Genomic DNA, 14,241 nt, shown 5'->3' with positions numbered 1-14,241 from the left:
CATCCCAATAGATTGAGCACAAATTACATACATGATACATCCCAATAGATCAAATCAAAGTTCAAACTACAAAGTTACAAACATCAGAGATTAAAGAACCTATAAAAATAAAAAATAAAAAATAAAAAAAGAGGTTAAAGAATTCACCTGAACTAGAAATGGCGATGAAGTGTTAGTGATCGCGACGGCAGTGATGTCGTTGGGAAGGAGAGAAGGAGAATCGAGAAGATGGGTGGTGCGGGTGCCTGGGTTCTCTAGGTTTGGGGTGAGATGTCGTTGAAGAGAACAATCAAGAAGAAGATCAGCCGTGGTGGTCGTCAAGGCCCATACTCATGACGGCGGTGATGTCGGGGGTGGGCAAGGAGATGACTAATGGGGAGTGACGGAGTGTGGGTGGTGGAACCGTGGAAGGGAGGGGCTCAGGGGAGGGAAGGGGGCAAGGTCAAAGACGGAGAGGTCGAGGTCGAGAAACCGAAAGGTCGAGGTCGAGAGACGGAGAGGTCGAGGTCGAGAGAGAGTAAGACTCACTCGATCAGATTCAACTAGGGTAAAAACCAATGGTCATGATTGGAAGGTATGTTTATTTTCAATCTGGGCCGTCCATTTCAATTACAAACGGGCCAGTCTGGGGCCCTGTTTTTCTATACATCTGGAACCGGCCTGACCCTAAAATGTCATTGCCCTGACCCGCCCCGCCCCGCCCCGTTTTCCCTATTTAAAAACAGGACTTGCCCCATACCCGCCCCGCCCCTTACCCGCGGGCTCAGGGCCCGTTTGTCTAGCCCTAGAGCATAATAATTTAACACGCATCATGTTTAAATTTATTTAGCTACTCGACATCAACCTTAATTTTCGCTCCGGCTCTACAATAGTTTACATTAGCAGCTGCGAAGTATTTTGTGCCTGCCTTTAATACCACATGATCATTTCCTGAGCCATATGTGATTGTATCACCATTATATATGCCACAAATTTCATAAGAATGCTTGTCTCGTATACCAGCTATGAAGAGAGTAGGATCTGTATATTTGAAAACTATTTCCAAAATCGGCAAAACAAAAAAATAAGTAAACAAAACAAAAAATTAGCTAGCTAGTGATTAATCTTGAAAACAAATAATTGAAACGAAAAGCAAAGTATATACCTTACCCAAAACATTTCCAGCATTGAACTTCTTTCCATCAGTCCAGTTAGATAAGTTAGGGTCAACTCTCCATCCTTTCTCATCTCCCACTATATATTCTTTCCCACGGACTTCTTCACATTGGAGCATGAAGCACACCAGAAGTGCAATTCCAATCACCAAAAATTTGTTCATTTCAACTGCCACCTTTGATCCACAAACAAATATTATAACCTTGTTAACCTTTCTCTAGATTGGAATCAGATCAACTCCAAATATCAAGCCACATTGCAGATCAATTTATAGGCTGTTGATCTTATCCTGCATTACATTAATCATTTCGATTTGTTTGTAAAAAAATCATATTCAATTTCCATAGATGGTTATCACGTGCGTTTAACGAATAATTACAGTGAATTCATAAAATTGAAATTATTTAGAATGGTTGATTTGTTTCCTTATACCGCTGAGGTTTTCTTTAAAAAAAAAAAAAAAAAAAGTCAAAATGGCTGATTTATTTCCTTGTATCTTTGTTATTATTCATAACTAGATCCATCATTGAATATATATACGAAAAGTTTCCATTAGGTCCATCATTTAGATCATTGACTATATAAAGATTAGAGGTGGCTGATTTATTTCCTTGTATCTTTGTTATTATTTATAACTAGATTCATATATATATATCTACATTGAATATATATATATATACGAAAAGTTTCGATTGGGTCCATCATTTAGATCATTGACTACATAAAGATTAGAATGTCATCAAGGGAGCTTCCAAATATACTTATCACCGTAAATCGTGTTCGTTCATCATGCATTATACAGTAAATTTTTATCAGGTACTGTTTGTATTTAATTTTAAATAAGTAGGTCCCTCTTTTAAGGAGCATTATGGTCTACGACCTCTACGACTAAATTACCCCTCGGGAAGGAACCAAGAAGAAGGTAGCCCCCCAAAAAAAACAGATGGTTCAGAGCGCTATCTTGATTCCCTACAACATAGGATGACAAGTACAATTAACTTATGGCGGAGGGAAAAAATTAAAATTAGAAATTAAAGTCTATGATGTAGGTAGATAAACACCCTTAAAATGCTTGCACATGCAATTGTATTTGATTATCTATATCACATATTAGGAGGCGAGGAGCAGAACTTATGATTTCATGGAGAAGAGTACTTTCAACAATTTTAAATGCAATTTCAAATCAGCCTTGAAGATTCGAATTCAGATTTGATCCGACAATTCCATGCACCATAATGTACTTTTAAAATTTTGTACGGAATGATAAGTGCTAAAATTAGATGACGTAAGTACGTAACAAGCATAATACTAAAAAAAAATGGAGAAAACATATATATCATCAACAAAGATATATTCAAACTTCCCACACATGAATCGAACTTAATTTCATAATTATCATTAGAGATTACTTAAACACTTCATTAATATCGGAATCTCATACTTCTACCGGCCTTAACCCTAATTCCTGCCATTAATGCACTGTCTTACTAGTACTACAATCCATGATATACTATATGTAAGTAATTTTCTAAGCCTCAGCAGCACCACCAGCGTCACCACCATCCACGTTGTCATCAGGAACACCATGATCATCCACCACCGCGGGCATGTTCAGGTCGAATCCACCGCCGCCTTCATTGTCCTCCTCCACATCGACGGCTTCGTTGAGGTCGAATCCACGTATAACATTAGCAGCAGCATTACTTGCTTCCTCTACGTACACAACATAAACCATGTTGATATAATTATATACCAATATCATCATCTATGATACAAGCAAATTAAACAAAAAATGAAAAGTTAATTTCGTTGCGACTTAATTGTTAGATTAAGGGCAAACTAATTAATTACCTTGTTGGTGTCCTGGGGGTGGGAAGGCGCCCCTATAGCCACGCTCCGGGTGGCTACGCAGATGCCCAAACAATGCTTTCCACGAACTGAAATCCGACCGTTTGCACACGGGGCAAGTCGGAGTCACTCCTTCCGGGGCATTGACTTCGGCTTTGCGCTTGCCTGGCTGGCCACCGGCGGCCGTGCTCCCCGCTACCGCCAGTCCCCCTCCTAAAGATATTTCAACGCTGACGGGAGCGAAACTACTCCCACCAATTTGAGTGATGTTTCCCGCTGCAGAAGGAGGGGCCGAGGACGACCCTCTCCCTAAAAAAGAGGGCGATCCTCTCCCGCTAGGAGGAGATTTTTCGCCAGAGGGTGATCCCCTGCTGGGACTCCTCCGGCCACCAGAGCGTGCGCCCCTTCTTGGGGTGGATGTCCCCCTACCAGGAGAGGGTGACGCACGACCAGGAAGTCCTCTGTTGGGTGTAGAAGGAGTCAGAGAGGGCCCTCCGGTAGCAGACGCTCCTTCCACATTGAATTGACCAGAGGTAGGAGGAGTACGAACAGGAGGAGACCCAGAGGACCCTCCGACAACGAATCCACCGAACCCTCCTGATCCCACATTGACTTGAACAGTGCTAGGAGGAGCAGGAGTCGGCGCAGGAGGACTTGGTGGTCCAGTAGGAGCAGCCCCAGTAACGTTGGAGCTAATGTTCTCGTTACGTGGTTGCAGTCCCTCGGCGGAGGAACCCTGGTTGGTGGCGGTGGTGGTGTCCTTGGGGTTAGTCATACTGATATTTGTCACTTGAGAGAGAGAGAAAGAAACACTGTGTCCGAACGGCAAAGTGTTCATCATGTCCAGCGGATGCAGTTTATATAATTAGGGTTCTCGGAAATTCCAGATTGGCACTGTTCTGTACAAAAAGATGCGTCTCAATCTTTGAAGGGCACTCACTGCAACCTGCAATGCATGCGACTCTTCGTCTCTGAAAAATGGTAACTTCTGGGAATCATATGCAGCGCGCCATTTGCACCAAGGGTCGTGTTTTTTGAACATCGGACGTTGATGTTCTTGTGTAAACCCATCGGACAGTGCTCGGTGGTTTTCATGCATGAAGGTACCGCCACATTGCATATCACGATTCGGTGGCTTTCCAAGGAGCAGGGAACTGTACCGGTTGGTGCGAGAGGGAACGAAGCTTGAGTAAACGAAATGACGATTTTGACCTTGAGGTCCGAGTCCTCCGACGAACCCAAACATATTCATTGACATTAGGGCAAATATGGTATGACATGCAAGAGAAAACATGAAAATTTAATCATGAAACGGCTTCCATATTTGTTCATATGTGAGCCAAAATCTAAGCTGGATTATTTGTTTCTAACAATCTAGGATACATTGCACCTCTAATTCAAATTCGGGAGATTGGTGAGAGCATGTAATTTTTTATTTAAAGAACATATAGTTCTAATTTATGGGAACATAGATTTAAATTTGAGTGCAAAGCGACGGTCACTCTATCGTTATCAAGACCTAACTCGTATCTATAAATGAGTAACAAGCGCCTCATTTCTAAAATCTCATTGGTGGACACATATATTATCCAAATAAAAAAAAAACTTTGGAAATAATGAGGTGGCTAAATTCAAGTACAATGTACGACTAATCTACTGCATGCAATTTCTTATAGAAAATCTACTACAACTCATGTTTGGTTGAATTGGATTAGGTCGTTAACAATTCGATTAGCTTAACTAATTAGGATTAAGTAAACATAGGAAGTTGTTGAATTAATTCCATGTATTTCTTAGAGAGAAGAGCAATATTATTTACACTCAATTAATATAATTGGATTTCACATACAATAGCATGGCCTACCAGAACAAAATGGTAAGATGGTAATTCAGCCTTACCTTTATCCACTTAAAATTTATAAAAAAAGATGGTATTCTTTAGCAAGGTACTTTGATCCAAGTCCAAATATTTGAGCTGTTATTAATTTTTCGTTAATTATTTGAAAATATGACTAAACTTATTTGTTGACTGAATTTGAAATTTTTGTGATTAAGAGTTAAATTTAATATCAATGTCAAATTTATTTTAATTAATCTTAATAGTGAATCCTTTTATTTCACCAACATTTTACCCAATAAAAATTTTATTTTAACAAATTTATTTTTAATAAATACAACCATTAATTAAAGCTCTATATTAATAAGAAAATAATATTTGACAATTCGGTTGAAAAAGTACAAAATTTGATATAAGACTTCAAATTGCCACATGTACATCATTTGTAATTTGTTTGTTGGAATTTGACATTTCCTTTGGGTAAGAAAGGGTGGAAACACAGGGAAATTTAAGCAGTTACGTCTACAAGTACTTGAAAAGTGTATGGAATATCTCCCAAAGTACACAACTTTGCCAAACCATTCATGTGATGAATTTCTCTTTTCACCAGTATGTACACTTGGGACAGCCAGCCCTCCGAGGAAGGAGACCTTAATCCGATGACCATAGATTTGCGCCGCCACTAACATAGGGCTCGTGTAGTCAGAATATCAGCGTATTCACACCCCAAATGGGCACTCAATTACATCTCAGGTCTAACATGACTAATCTTGGCAGCCACCACTCGGATAGAACCAGATAAATGGAAACATTGAAAATATAACCTATCTGCCCAAATTCCCCAAAAGCCGCACGACTGCTGCGTGGACATTTCCTGCGGTGGCCATCAGAGCCTGTATGTTCTCTTGTCGGTCAAAGAAACCCATCTCCTGAAGTTGGGAAAGCTGCGCAGCATAGAGTTCTTCCGGAGGCACTGAAATACACGGGATAGAATTAGTACAAAACACACAAAACAAATCCTTCTATATAAGAAATGGAAGGTAAGTAGTAACCATCAGGCCGATTGGGAACAGCCAAGCTGCCAGTGCTAAGCCCGCCAAACATGTTCATCAGTGTGTCTAACCCCATGTTATTGAATAATCATGTTTCAACGAATGCATTAACATGCGACCAATTACCACAATGAATATCCTTGAAACAGAATACGCGAGTGTACTCTTTTAGATTAGGTTGTTACCATAACCTGTTTCTGGAATCTCACTTCCAGCATGTTTTTCATTCATTGAAAATCAGAAACGATAACCCATTCTGTCCCAAGTTTTCACCAAACCCATAGTGCCCATAGTTCGAAATAAAGACAAATAAAATGGATATCGACTTGGATACCTGTTCCTGCACCAGTCTGACCTGGCTCCCTGCAAGTAAACATGGATTTAGTACAACTCGATGAGAAAAAACCAGAAATGACAGCTAATGAACACAAGCAATGCAAAAACGAAAGCCTAACCAATGAACATGCACAGTTAGTTGTTTCTTATTTCCAATAGGAGTTGATTCAATGACCCTGCGCCAATATTTCTAAACTATTGACTGCATATGGTATTGTTCAAGCAGTGAAACAATGACCATTTCCCAACTTGTTTAACAACGAAATCCAAGCCAGGACACACCAAACGTCAGTAGCAATCCAACACTTAGTAAGGTAGAAATTAAATAGTCTAAATCAACTGGCCAAGAACTCTTGACGTACAGTTTCAATCTTCAATCGAGTTGCATAACTGATCCATAGTGTGTTGAGATGTAAGCTGCATACAAGCTTAGTGTCGAACTGCAGATGACAATCCTGCAGAAAGAAGTGAAGAGAACTCTGATATCGAAGAAGTGAAGAACTTGCTATTTTTAGCAAGTAGCCGTTTGGTTTAAAATGTGCAACGGCTAAGTTTCTGTTTTTAGAACTCTTACAGCTGGGTTCTTATCTGGTTTTTTAACTGTACTGTGTTCTCCATCTTCTTCCAAGTGGATGGATGATATCCTCCAAGGTCAATTAATGACTGGAGAAGAGGTCCTAGGTTCCTAGATTATAGGTTCTGTTTTGTGATCTGAAAAAGTCTGATATAGTCCTTGTAAGGTTTTATGTTTTCGGTTGTAATGAATAGAACACAGACTCTTGATTTACCAACTCTCTCTCTCTCTTGAAGAACTTCAGTTTTTCTAAAAGTATATGATTCAAGATTCAATCTTTAACTAAGATTAATCAAAAATACAATGCCTGGTACCATTTCAAACATGGTATCAGAGCTTCTGGTCTGATTCCGAAGAAGGGAGTAAAGCTGTGAGTGAGGTTCCTCCTAGAAAAAAAATCCCAGAAGGGATAAAGGTGGTTCCTTTATTGGTTGTTTCACTGATACTCACTAAGAAAAATGGTGGGATCAGGTTCTTCCAGTGGAGACTTACGAACTCCACAGTTCGATGGTGCAAACTATGATTTTTGGGCTGTCAAGATGGAAACTATCCTCATAGCGCATGATCTATGGGATGTAGTGGAACTCGGTGTACAAGCTCAGCAGATTTCTGAAGAGGAAGAAGGTTCTGGAGAGGAGGATAGTGAGGCTGAGCATATTCCAGTGGAACCACCAACCATCTCCAGAGAGGACAGAATCAAAAACGCCAAGGCGTTGAGTCTTATACAAGGAGCTATAACAGATGAGCTCTTTCCTCGTATCAGAAATGAGAAGACTGCAAAAGGGGCTTGGAACATTCTGAGAAGAGAGTTCAGAGGAGATAAAAAGGTAAGAGCTGTGAAACTTCAAGCTGTTAGGGCTGATTTTGAATATATGAGAATGACAGATAGTGAAAACCTAGATGACTATTTGGGTAGGTTTTTTGGAATTGTGAATAATCTGAAGTCTCTTGGTGAAGATGTGACTGAACAAAGAATTGTGCAGAAATTATTGATGAGTCTAAGTAGGAGGTATAAATCCATTGTGTCTATTATTGAGGAGACTCGAGATCTGGATGTTATTAGAGTGGAAGAAGTTATTGCATCTGTCAAAGTATATGATAAAAGGGAAGACTTACATGATGAAAGGGATAGATTGACAGGAACTGAGAGGGCTTTTAGTAGTCTCAGAGTTGGAAACAATCAGGTCACTGGCACTTACAAAGGTTCTCAGAGTAGGCCAAATCAAAAGTGGCAGGGACAAAACAAGAAGGGATCAAACTGGTCTCCGAGTGGAAGCTGGAGCAACAATCCAGGAGGAAATTGGAACAACAGATTTAATTCACAGAACAAGCAAGGGGGCAGTAGTCAAAGTTCTGTGAAACCACAGTGTCAAGTGTGCCAGAAATTTCATTTTGGTGTGTGCAGATACAAAGGAAAACCAAAATGTGGAAAGTGCAATCGTTTTGGTCATATTGCAAAGGACTGTGATGGTCAAAAACAAGTTGCTCACTGTGCAAAGGAAGAAGAAGTAACTACAGGAACCATGTTTTATGCCTGTCACTCATCAACTGTGCAAGATAGATGTGTGTGGTTTGTGGACAGTGCTTGCAGCAACCACATGACATCACAAGAGTCTACCTTGATAAATCTTGACAGATCTGTGACTTGTAAAGTTAAAATGGGCACTGGTGACCTTGTACAAGCAACTGGAAAAGGCACTTTAGTGGTTGAAACTCAGCGTGGGAAAAGATATATAAATGAAGTTTTGCTGGTTCCTGGTTTGGATGAAAACTTACTAAGTGTAGGTCAAATGATGGAGCATGGCTACTATGTCCTATTTGGGGGTAATATGGCAGTGATCTTTGATGACAACAGTCTTAATAATGTTGTGGCAAAGGTGATTATGGCAGGAAATCGATGTTTCCCTCTCTCACTGGAATCCATAACTCCTGCAGCAAGGAAAGCTTCTATGGTTGAGGATTCATGGATATGGCACAGAAGACTTGGACATTTGAACTTTAACAGTATGAAGAAGATGCAGCAGAAGGAAATGGTGTTTGGACTACCTGTTCTGACAGAAATGAGAGATGTGTGTGAAGGTTGTGTATCAGGCAAGCATCACACAGAATCCTTTGACAAAGGAAAAGCTTGGAGAGCAAGCTGCCCACTTGAATTGGTGCATACAGATTTGTGTGGACCTATGCAAAATGAGTCCATTGGAGGAAATAGATACTTCATCACATTCATTGATGATTTCTCAAGAATGTGCTGGGTATACTTTCTCAGAAACAAATCTGACACCTTCAATGTGTTCAAGAAATTCAAAGTTTTTGTTGAACTGCAAAGTGGATTCAGTTTAAAGAAGCTAAGGAGTGATAGAGGTGGTGAATACACCTCAAATGAGTTTCTAGATTACTGTGCAAGCATGGGAATGGAGAGGCAACTGACTATTGCCTACTCTCCTCAGCAGAATGGAGTTGCTGAGAGAAAGAATAGATCGATTGGTGAAATGGCAAGGTCTATGATGTTTGAGAAAGGAATGCCTATAGAGTTCTGGGCAGAAGCTGTAAGCACAGCAGTATACCTTCAAAATAGATGTTTTACAACATCTGTTCTAGACAAAACTCCTTTTGAAGCATTCACAGGTAGAAAACCTGGAATCAAACACCTGAAAGTCTTTGGTTGTGTATGCTATACTCATGTTTCTTCACACCTGAGACACAAGTTTGATGAGAAGTCCAGAAAAGGAGTGTTCATGGGATATGGGAGCTGTGAAAAAGGATATAGAGTATATGATCTGCGATCTAAAAAGATAGTACTCTCAAGAAGTGTAATCTTCAATGAAAAACAGTCATGGAATTGGAAAAATGATCAAGTGGAGCCTACTTCAACTCACTTCAATCTTGAAGGGTTTGATTATGAAGAAGAAGGTAGAGAGGAACAAACTGATGATTTCCAGAATAACAGTGCTGGAAGTTCTTATTCAAACACTGTTGTTCATGAGTCAGTTGAGGAGAATGGTGGAAATCACAGTCAAGGCTCCACACCAAGCTCCACTCCAGTGAAATTGAAAACTCTAGAAGATATATATGCAAGGTGTCACATGTGCATTATAGAACCTGAGACTTATTCAGAAGCAGCAAGTGATTTAGCTTGGCAAGAAGCTATGAATGCAGAATTGGAAATGATTGAGAAAAACAACACTTGGGAACTTGTTGAGAGACCTGCTGATAAACCTGTTATAGGTGTGAAATGGGTGTTTAAAACAAAATTAAATCTGGATGGAACAGTGCAAAAACACAAAGCCAGACTTGTAGCAAAGGGGTATGCACAGAAACCAGGAATTGACTACAATGAAACTTTTGCACCTGTGGCAAGGTTAGACACAATTCGAACTCTCATTGCCTTAGCAGCACAAAAGGGATGGAAGTTGTTTCAACTGGATGTTAAATCTGCGTTTCTGAATGGTGTGCTTGATGAAGAAGTGTATGTTGAGCAGCCTGAAGGTTTTGAGTTGGGAAATGCAGGTCACAAAGTCTACAGGTTAAGGAAGGCTTTATATGGACTTAAACAGGCACCTAGAGCCTGGTACAGTGAGATTGATGCTTATCTCTCTCTGTGTAAATTCAAAAGAAGTACAAGTGAAGCCACTCTATATACAAGATCTGATGAGGAAGGAGGATTGATAATTGTCTCAATATATGTTGATGACATTATCTATACTGGAAGCAGTGACAAGATGATTTGTGAGTTCAAAAGGGAGATGATGCAGAAATATGAAATGTCAGATCTTGGTCTCCTACATCACTTCCTTGGTATGGGGATATTACAAACTGATCAAGGTGTATTCATTCATCAAAGTAAGTATGCCAAATCTCTACTTGAGAAATTTGGTCTTGAAGATTGCAAACCTGTGTCCATTCCCTTATCTACTGGTGAAAAACTTAAAAAGGTGGATGGGAGTGAGTTGGCAGATGAAGGGCTTTACAGGAAAATAGTTGGAAGCTTGCTGTACTTAACAGCAACTAGACCTGACCTTATGTATGCTGCTAGTTTGTTATCAAGGTTTATGAATGGACCAACTAAGAAGCATCTGGGAGTGGCAAGAAGGGTACTGAGATATGTGCAAGGGACCCTAAACTATGGAATTGAATATGTGAAAGACAAGTCTGCAATCCTTGTTGGTTTCTGTGATGCAGATTGGGCAGGTAGTGAAGATGATAGCAGAAGCACTTCTGGCTATGCCTTCAGTTTTGGCAGTGGGGTATTTTCTTGGGCCTCTGTGAAACAAAACACAGTTGCACTGTCAACAGCTGAAGCTGAGTATGTTTCAGCAGCTGAGGCAACTGCACAGTCAATTTGGTTGAGATTTGTTCTTGATGACTTTGGGGAAATGCAAACTGAGGCAACACCTTTATTTTGTGACAACATGTCAGCAATCTCTATGGTCAGAAACCCTGTATTTCATCAGAGAACTAGACATATAAACAGGCGATATCATTTCATAAGGGAAGCTCTGCAAGAAGGGATGATCAATGTACAGTTCTGCAGAAGTGAAGAACAACTTGCAGACATATTTACAAAAGCCTTGCCAAAAGATAGATTTAATCAGTTGAGATTGAGACTTGGAGTGAAGCCAGTAAGCAGCTTAGGAGAGGCTGTTGAGATGTAAGCTGCATACAAGCTTAGTGTCGAACTGCAGATGACAATCCTGCAGAAAGAAGTGAAGAGAACTCTGATATCGAAGAAGTGAAGAACTTGCTATTTTTAGCAAGTAGCCGTTTGGTTTAAAATGTGCAACGGCTAAGTTTCTGTTTTTAGAACTCTTACAGCTGGGTTCTTATCTGGTTTTTTAACTGTACTGTGTTCTCCATCTTCTTCCAAGTGGATGGATGATATCCTCCAAGGTCAATTAATGACTGGAGAAGAGGTCCTAGGTTCCTAGATTATAGGTTCTGTTTTGTGATCTGAAAAAGTCTGATATAGTCCTTGTAAGGTTTTATGTTTTCGGTTGTAATGAATAGAACACAGACTCTTGATTTACCAACTCTCTCTCTCTCTTGAAGAACTTCAGTTTTTCTAAAAGTCTATGATTCAAGATTCAATCTTTAACTAAGATTAATCAAAAATACAATGCCTGGTACCATTTCAAACATAGTGGTCTATATGGAATCCTCAGGCAGCTAAGGGAGATATATCAATTCAGGCTATTTCTACCAGATGTATCAAATAAAAAATTAAGTCACTTCTTACTGGGTTGACTGTTGCTGTTGCCGACCAAGTTGCGACAGAAGTGATTGCTGCAAAGTCAAGAGCATCTGCAAGATAGAAAAGGAAAAACAAAGGCAATACAGAAGCAAAAATTAAATAGGTACCACTAATCATTAAGACATCCAACGCACCTCATTACCCATGCAAACATTAAGGATATTGCCTCCCAAATTAAAATCATTCAGAACCACAACGACATTGATTACTGTTGATTCATATTGCAAGATTTGACTGAATAGGGCAGCTTGGACAAACAAAAACTTCAAAATTCAAAACATTAGGCACCCTGAATAAATATACCTGCATTGTCTCAGGAGAATCCAAGTGATGAAGAAATTCCGGGCTTTGCATCATTTCTCTTAAAGAAGAATTGGTATCGAGCATGCTGCGTAACTTTGTGCCATTGACTGAGAGAGGAAATACCTCATCTCTATCCAGACAACATAGAATGACAAAAAAATCGATTATGCCATAAGATTGTGCACTATGTCCCAACAACATAAGGGACTCAAAGCAAACAAAGTTTAAGCGTACTGCTCGAAAGTGAAAACATTGCACAATAGAAGCAAGTGAGCAAGCGCTTACTGCCTGCAGAGGACCATGGGTTGGGAAGTGGGTTAGTATTTGGAGCAGGTGAACCAGTTGCTGAATCAGAACTAACTGCAAATGGGTTTGAACCCTCACTTCCAGCATCCCCAACCACTGTCGTTGCATCCATTAACGGCTCTTGTATGTTCTCATACATGCGTCTGAGCATGTTAAATCCCATTGGAGTGGCTTCGATGTTGCTCATGGCTCTGTCAGTGTTGCGCATCATCTCACGCATAAGCTCGGGGTTTCTTGCCGCTTCAAGTGTCTGAGGAAGAGTGCTTGGATCATTAAGTACGTGTGGTAGCTCGGGATTTCGATCTATAATTTCACGCATTTGAGGGTTGTTCATAATCAAGTTCCGCATTATGTCCGGATTGTTGATAATATTTTGAATGGTGGACATGTTCATTATGTCTCTGATCACATTAGGGTTCTGACTCATTTGTTCAAAGTCAGGAAACCCATCTCCGAATAGACCACCAGTGCCACCCATCCCATTTCCATTAAGTTCAAGTCCAAGGAATGGCGAGCTCCAAACCCAGACCCTCCCAATGTCCCACCGCCTTCACTAGATCCAATACACCTTGCTTGGATAGAATTAGCAGCTCCACCATTGGTTGCAACCCCAGTGTCTTCTGAGGGAGGTGTTGCAAAACCACGAACCATATGAAGAGTGCGATATGCCTCCAAACCTATTTGAATCAAACAAATAATTCACATTTGCTCCAATATAAGTCTTATTTTTTCACCCATATTTTAATGAAAATGTTAATGACATATTTATCTTTGTAAGAAAAAGACTTTTAAATCCCTACCCACTTCTCTCCACCACCGTCTTTCTTCCCCGTTCTTCTCTCTTCCATTTCATCTCTCTCCATCCGAGAGAAAGATCCAATTTTTCCAGCAGCGGAAGAAGTTCAAGAATCTACCGGCAGCTAGCATTTCTCATTGTTCGTTTCTATGATTTCTAGGGCTCCAATTCCAAATGTGTTAATCATTTTGTAGTGTTTTCCAATAAATTTTTAACTTTTCGACATTTTAATGCAATTTTGAATTGCATCTTTAATTTGATAGCTTCTAGCTCATTTGAATCAAATCTCAGCTTTAGGATTTTTTTACTATTTCTGATTTTTTTACTTTCATTTTTTGGATTTAATTCTTTTGATTCGAACAAAATTAGTTGAATTGAGGAAGCAGTACTATTAGAGATTTGCAATCTTGATTTTGGTGTAAAATTAGTTAAGGGAAAGGGACTGGTGGTGGAAACAGAACATTAGAGGTGTGCTGGTATAAAGGTTATTTTAGGAATAATAGTGGGTGGGAAAATAAGATTTAAATTTAAAAATTTTTATGGTGGTGGGATCGTAACGTGGGTGAAAAAAAATAAGATAATGAGATGGGTTTAACAACACTCATTCTATTAACACCCCACAACCCCACACCTTAATTTTTTCACTTAAATTTCCTCCTTTACCCTTATTTAATTTAAGTTAGTAGACAAAGAGAAAACCCCAGCCACCTAACTACTCCTTGTCAGCATCAACACCTCATGCAAATAGAGGCAAAAAAGCCCACTCACGTAAGCACAACTTTATCT

At 39.8% G+C, this 14,241-nt stretch overlaps 1 protein-coding gene and 1 pseudogene across 1 annotated transcript; both read right to left on the bottom strand.

The window, feature by feature from the left end:
• Nucleotides 1-2,683: 2,683 nt before the first annotated feature.
• Nucleotides 2,684-3,778, bottom strand: LOC103936556 (collagen alpha-1(I) chain). The gene is made up of 2 exons (XM_009346408.2): nucleotides 3,007-3,778; nucleotides 2,684-2,868 (listed from the first exon to the last, which is right to left on the bottom strand). The coding sequence occupies exons 1-2, from the start codon at nucleotides 3,776-3,778 to the stop codon at nucleotides 2,684-2,686; spliced, it is 957 nt and encodes a 318-aa protein (XP_009344683.2).
• A 1,886-nt stretch (nucleotides 3,779-5,664) lies between these two features.
• LOC103942266 lies at nucleotides 5,665-13,586 on the bottom strand (annotated as a pseudogene).
• Nucleotides 13,587-14,241: the final 655 nt, after the last annotated feature.

This window comes from the organism of the source record quoted next, unplaced genomic scaffold (genome assembly GCF_019419815.1).
Source record: "Pyrus x bretschneideri cultivar Hongxiangsu unplaced genomic scaffold, Pyrus_bretschneideri_v1 Contig8, whole genome shotgun sequence".
NCBI classification, from domain to species: domain Eukaryota; kingdom Viridiplantae; phylum Streptophyta; class Magnoliopsida; order Rosales; family Rosaceae; genus Pyrus; species Pyrus x bretschneideri.
This window is presented reverse-complemented; position numbering and strand designations above follow the sequence as displayed.

Coding starts and splice junctions, on each gene's coding strand:
- LOC103936556 (XM_009346408.2), bottom strand. CDS start 3,778: ATGACTAACCCCAAGGACACCACCACCGCCACCAACCAGGGTTCCTCC. Junction 2,869..3,006: donor ACCCCCAGGACACCAACAAG/GTAATTAATTAG, acceptor TTGTGTACGTAG/AGGAAGCAAGTAATGCTGCT.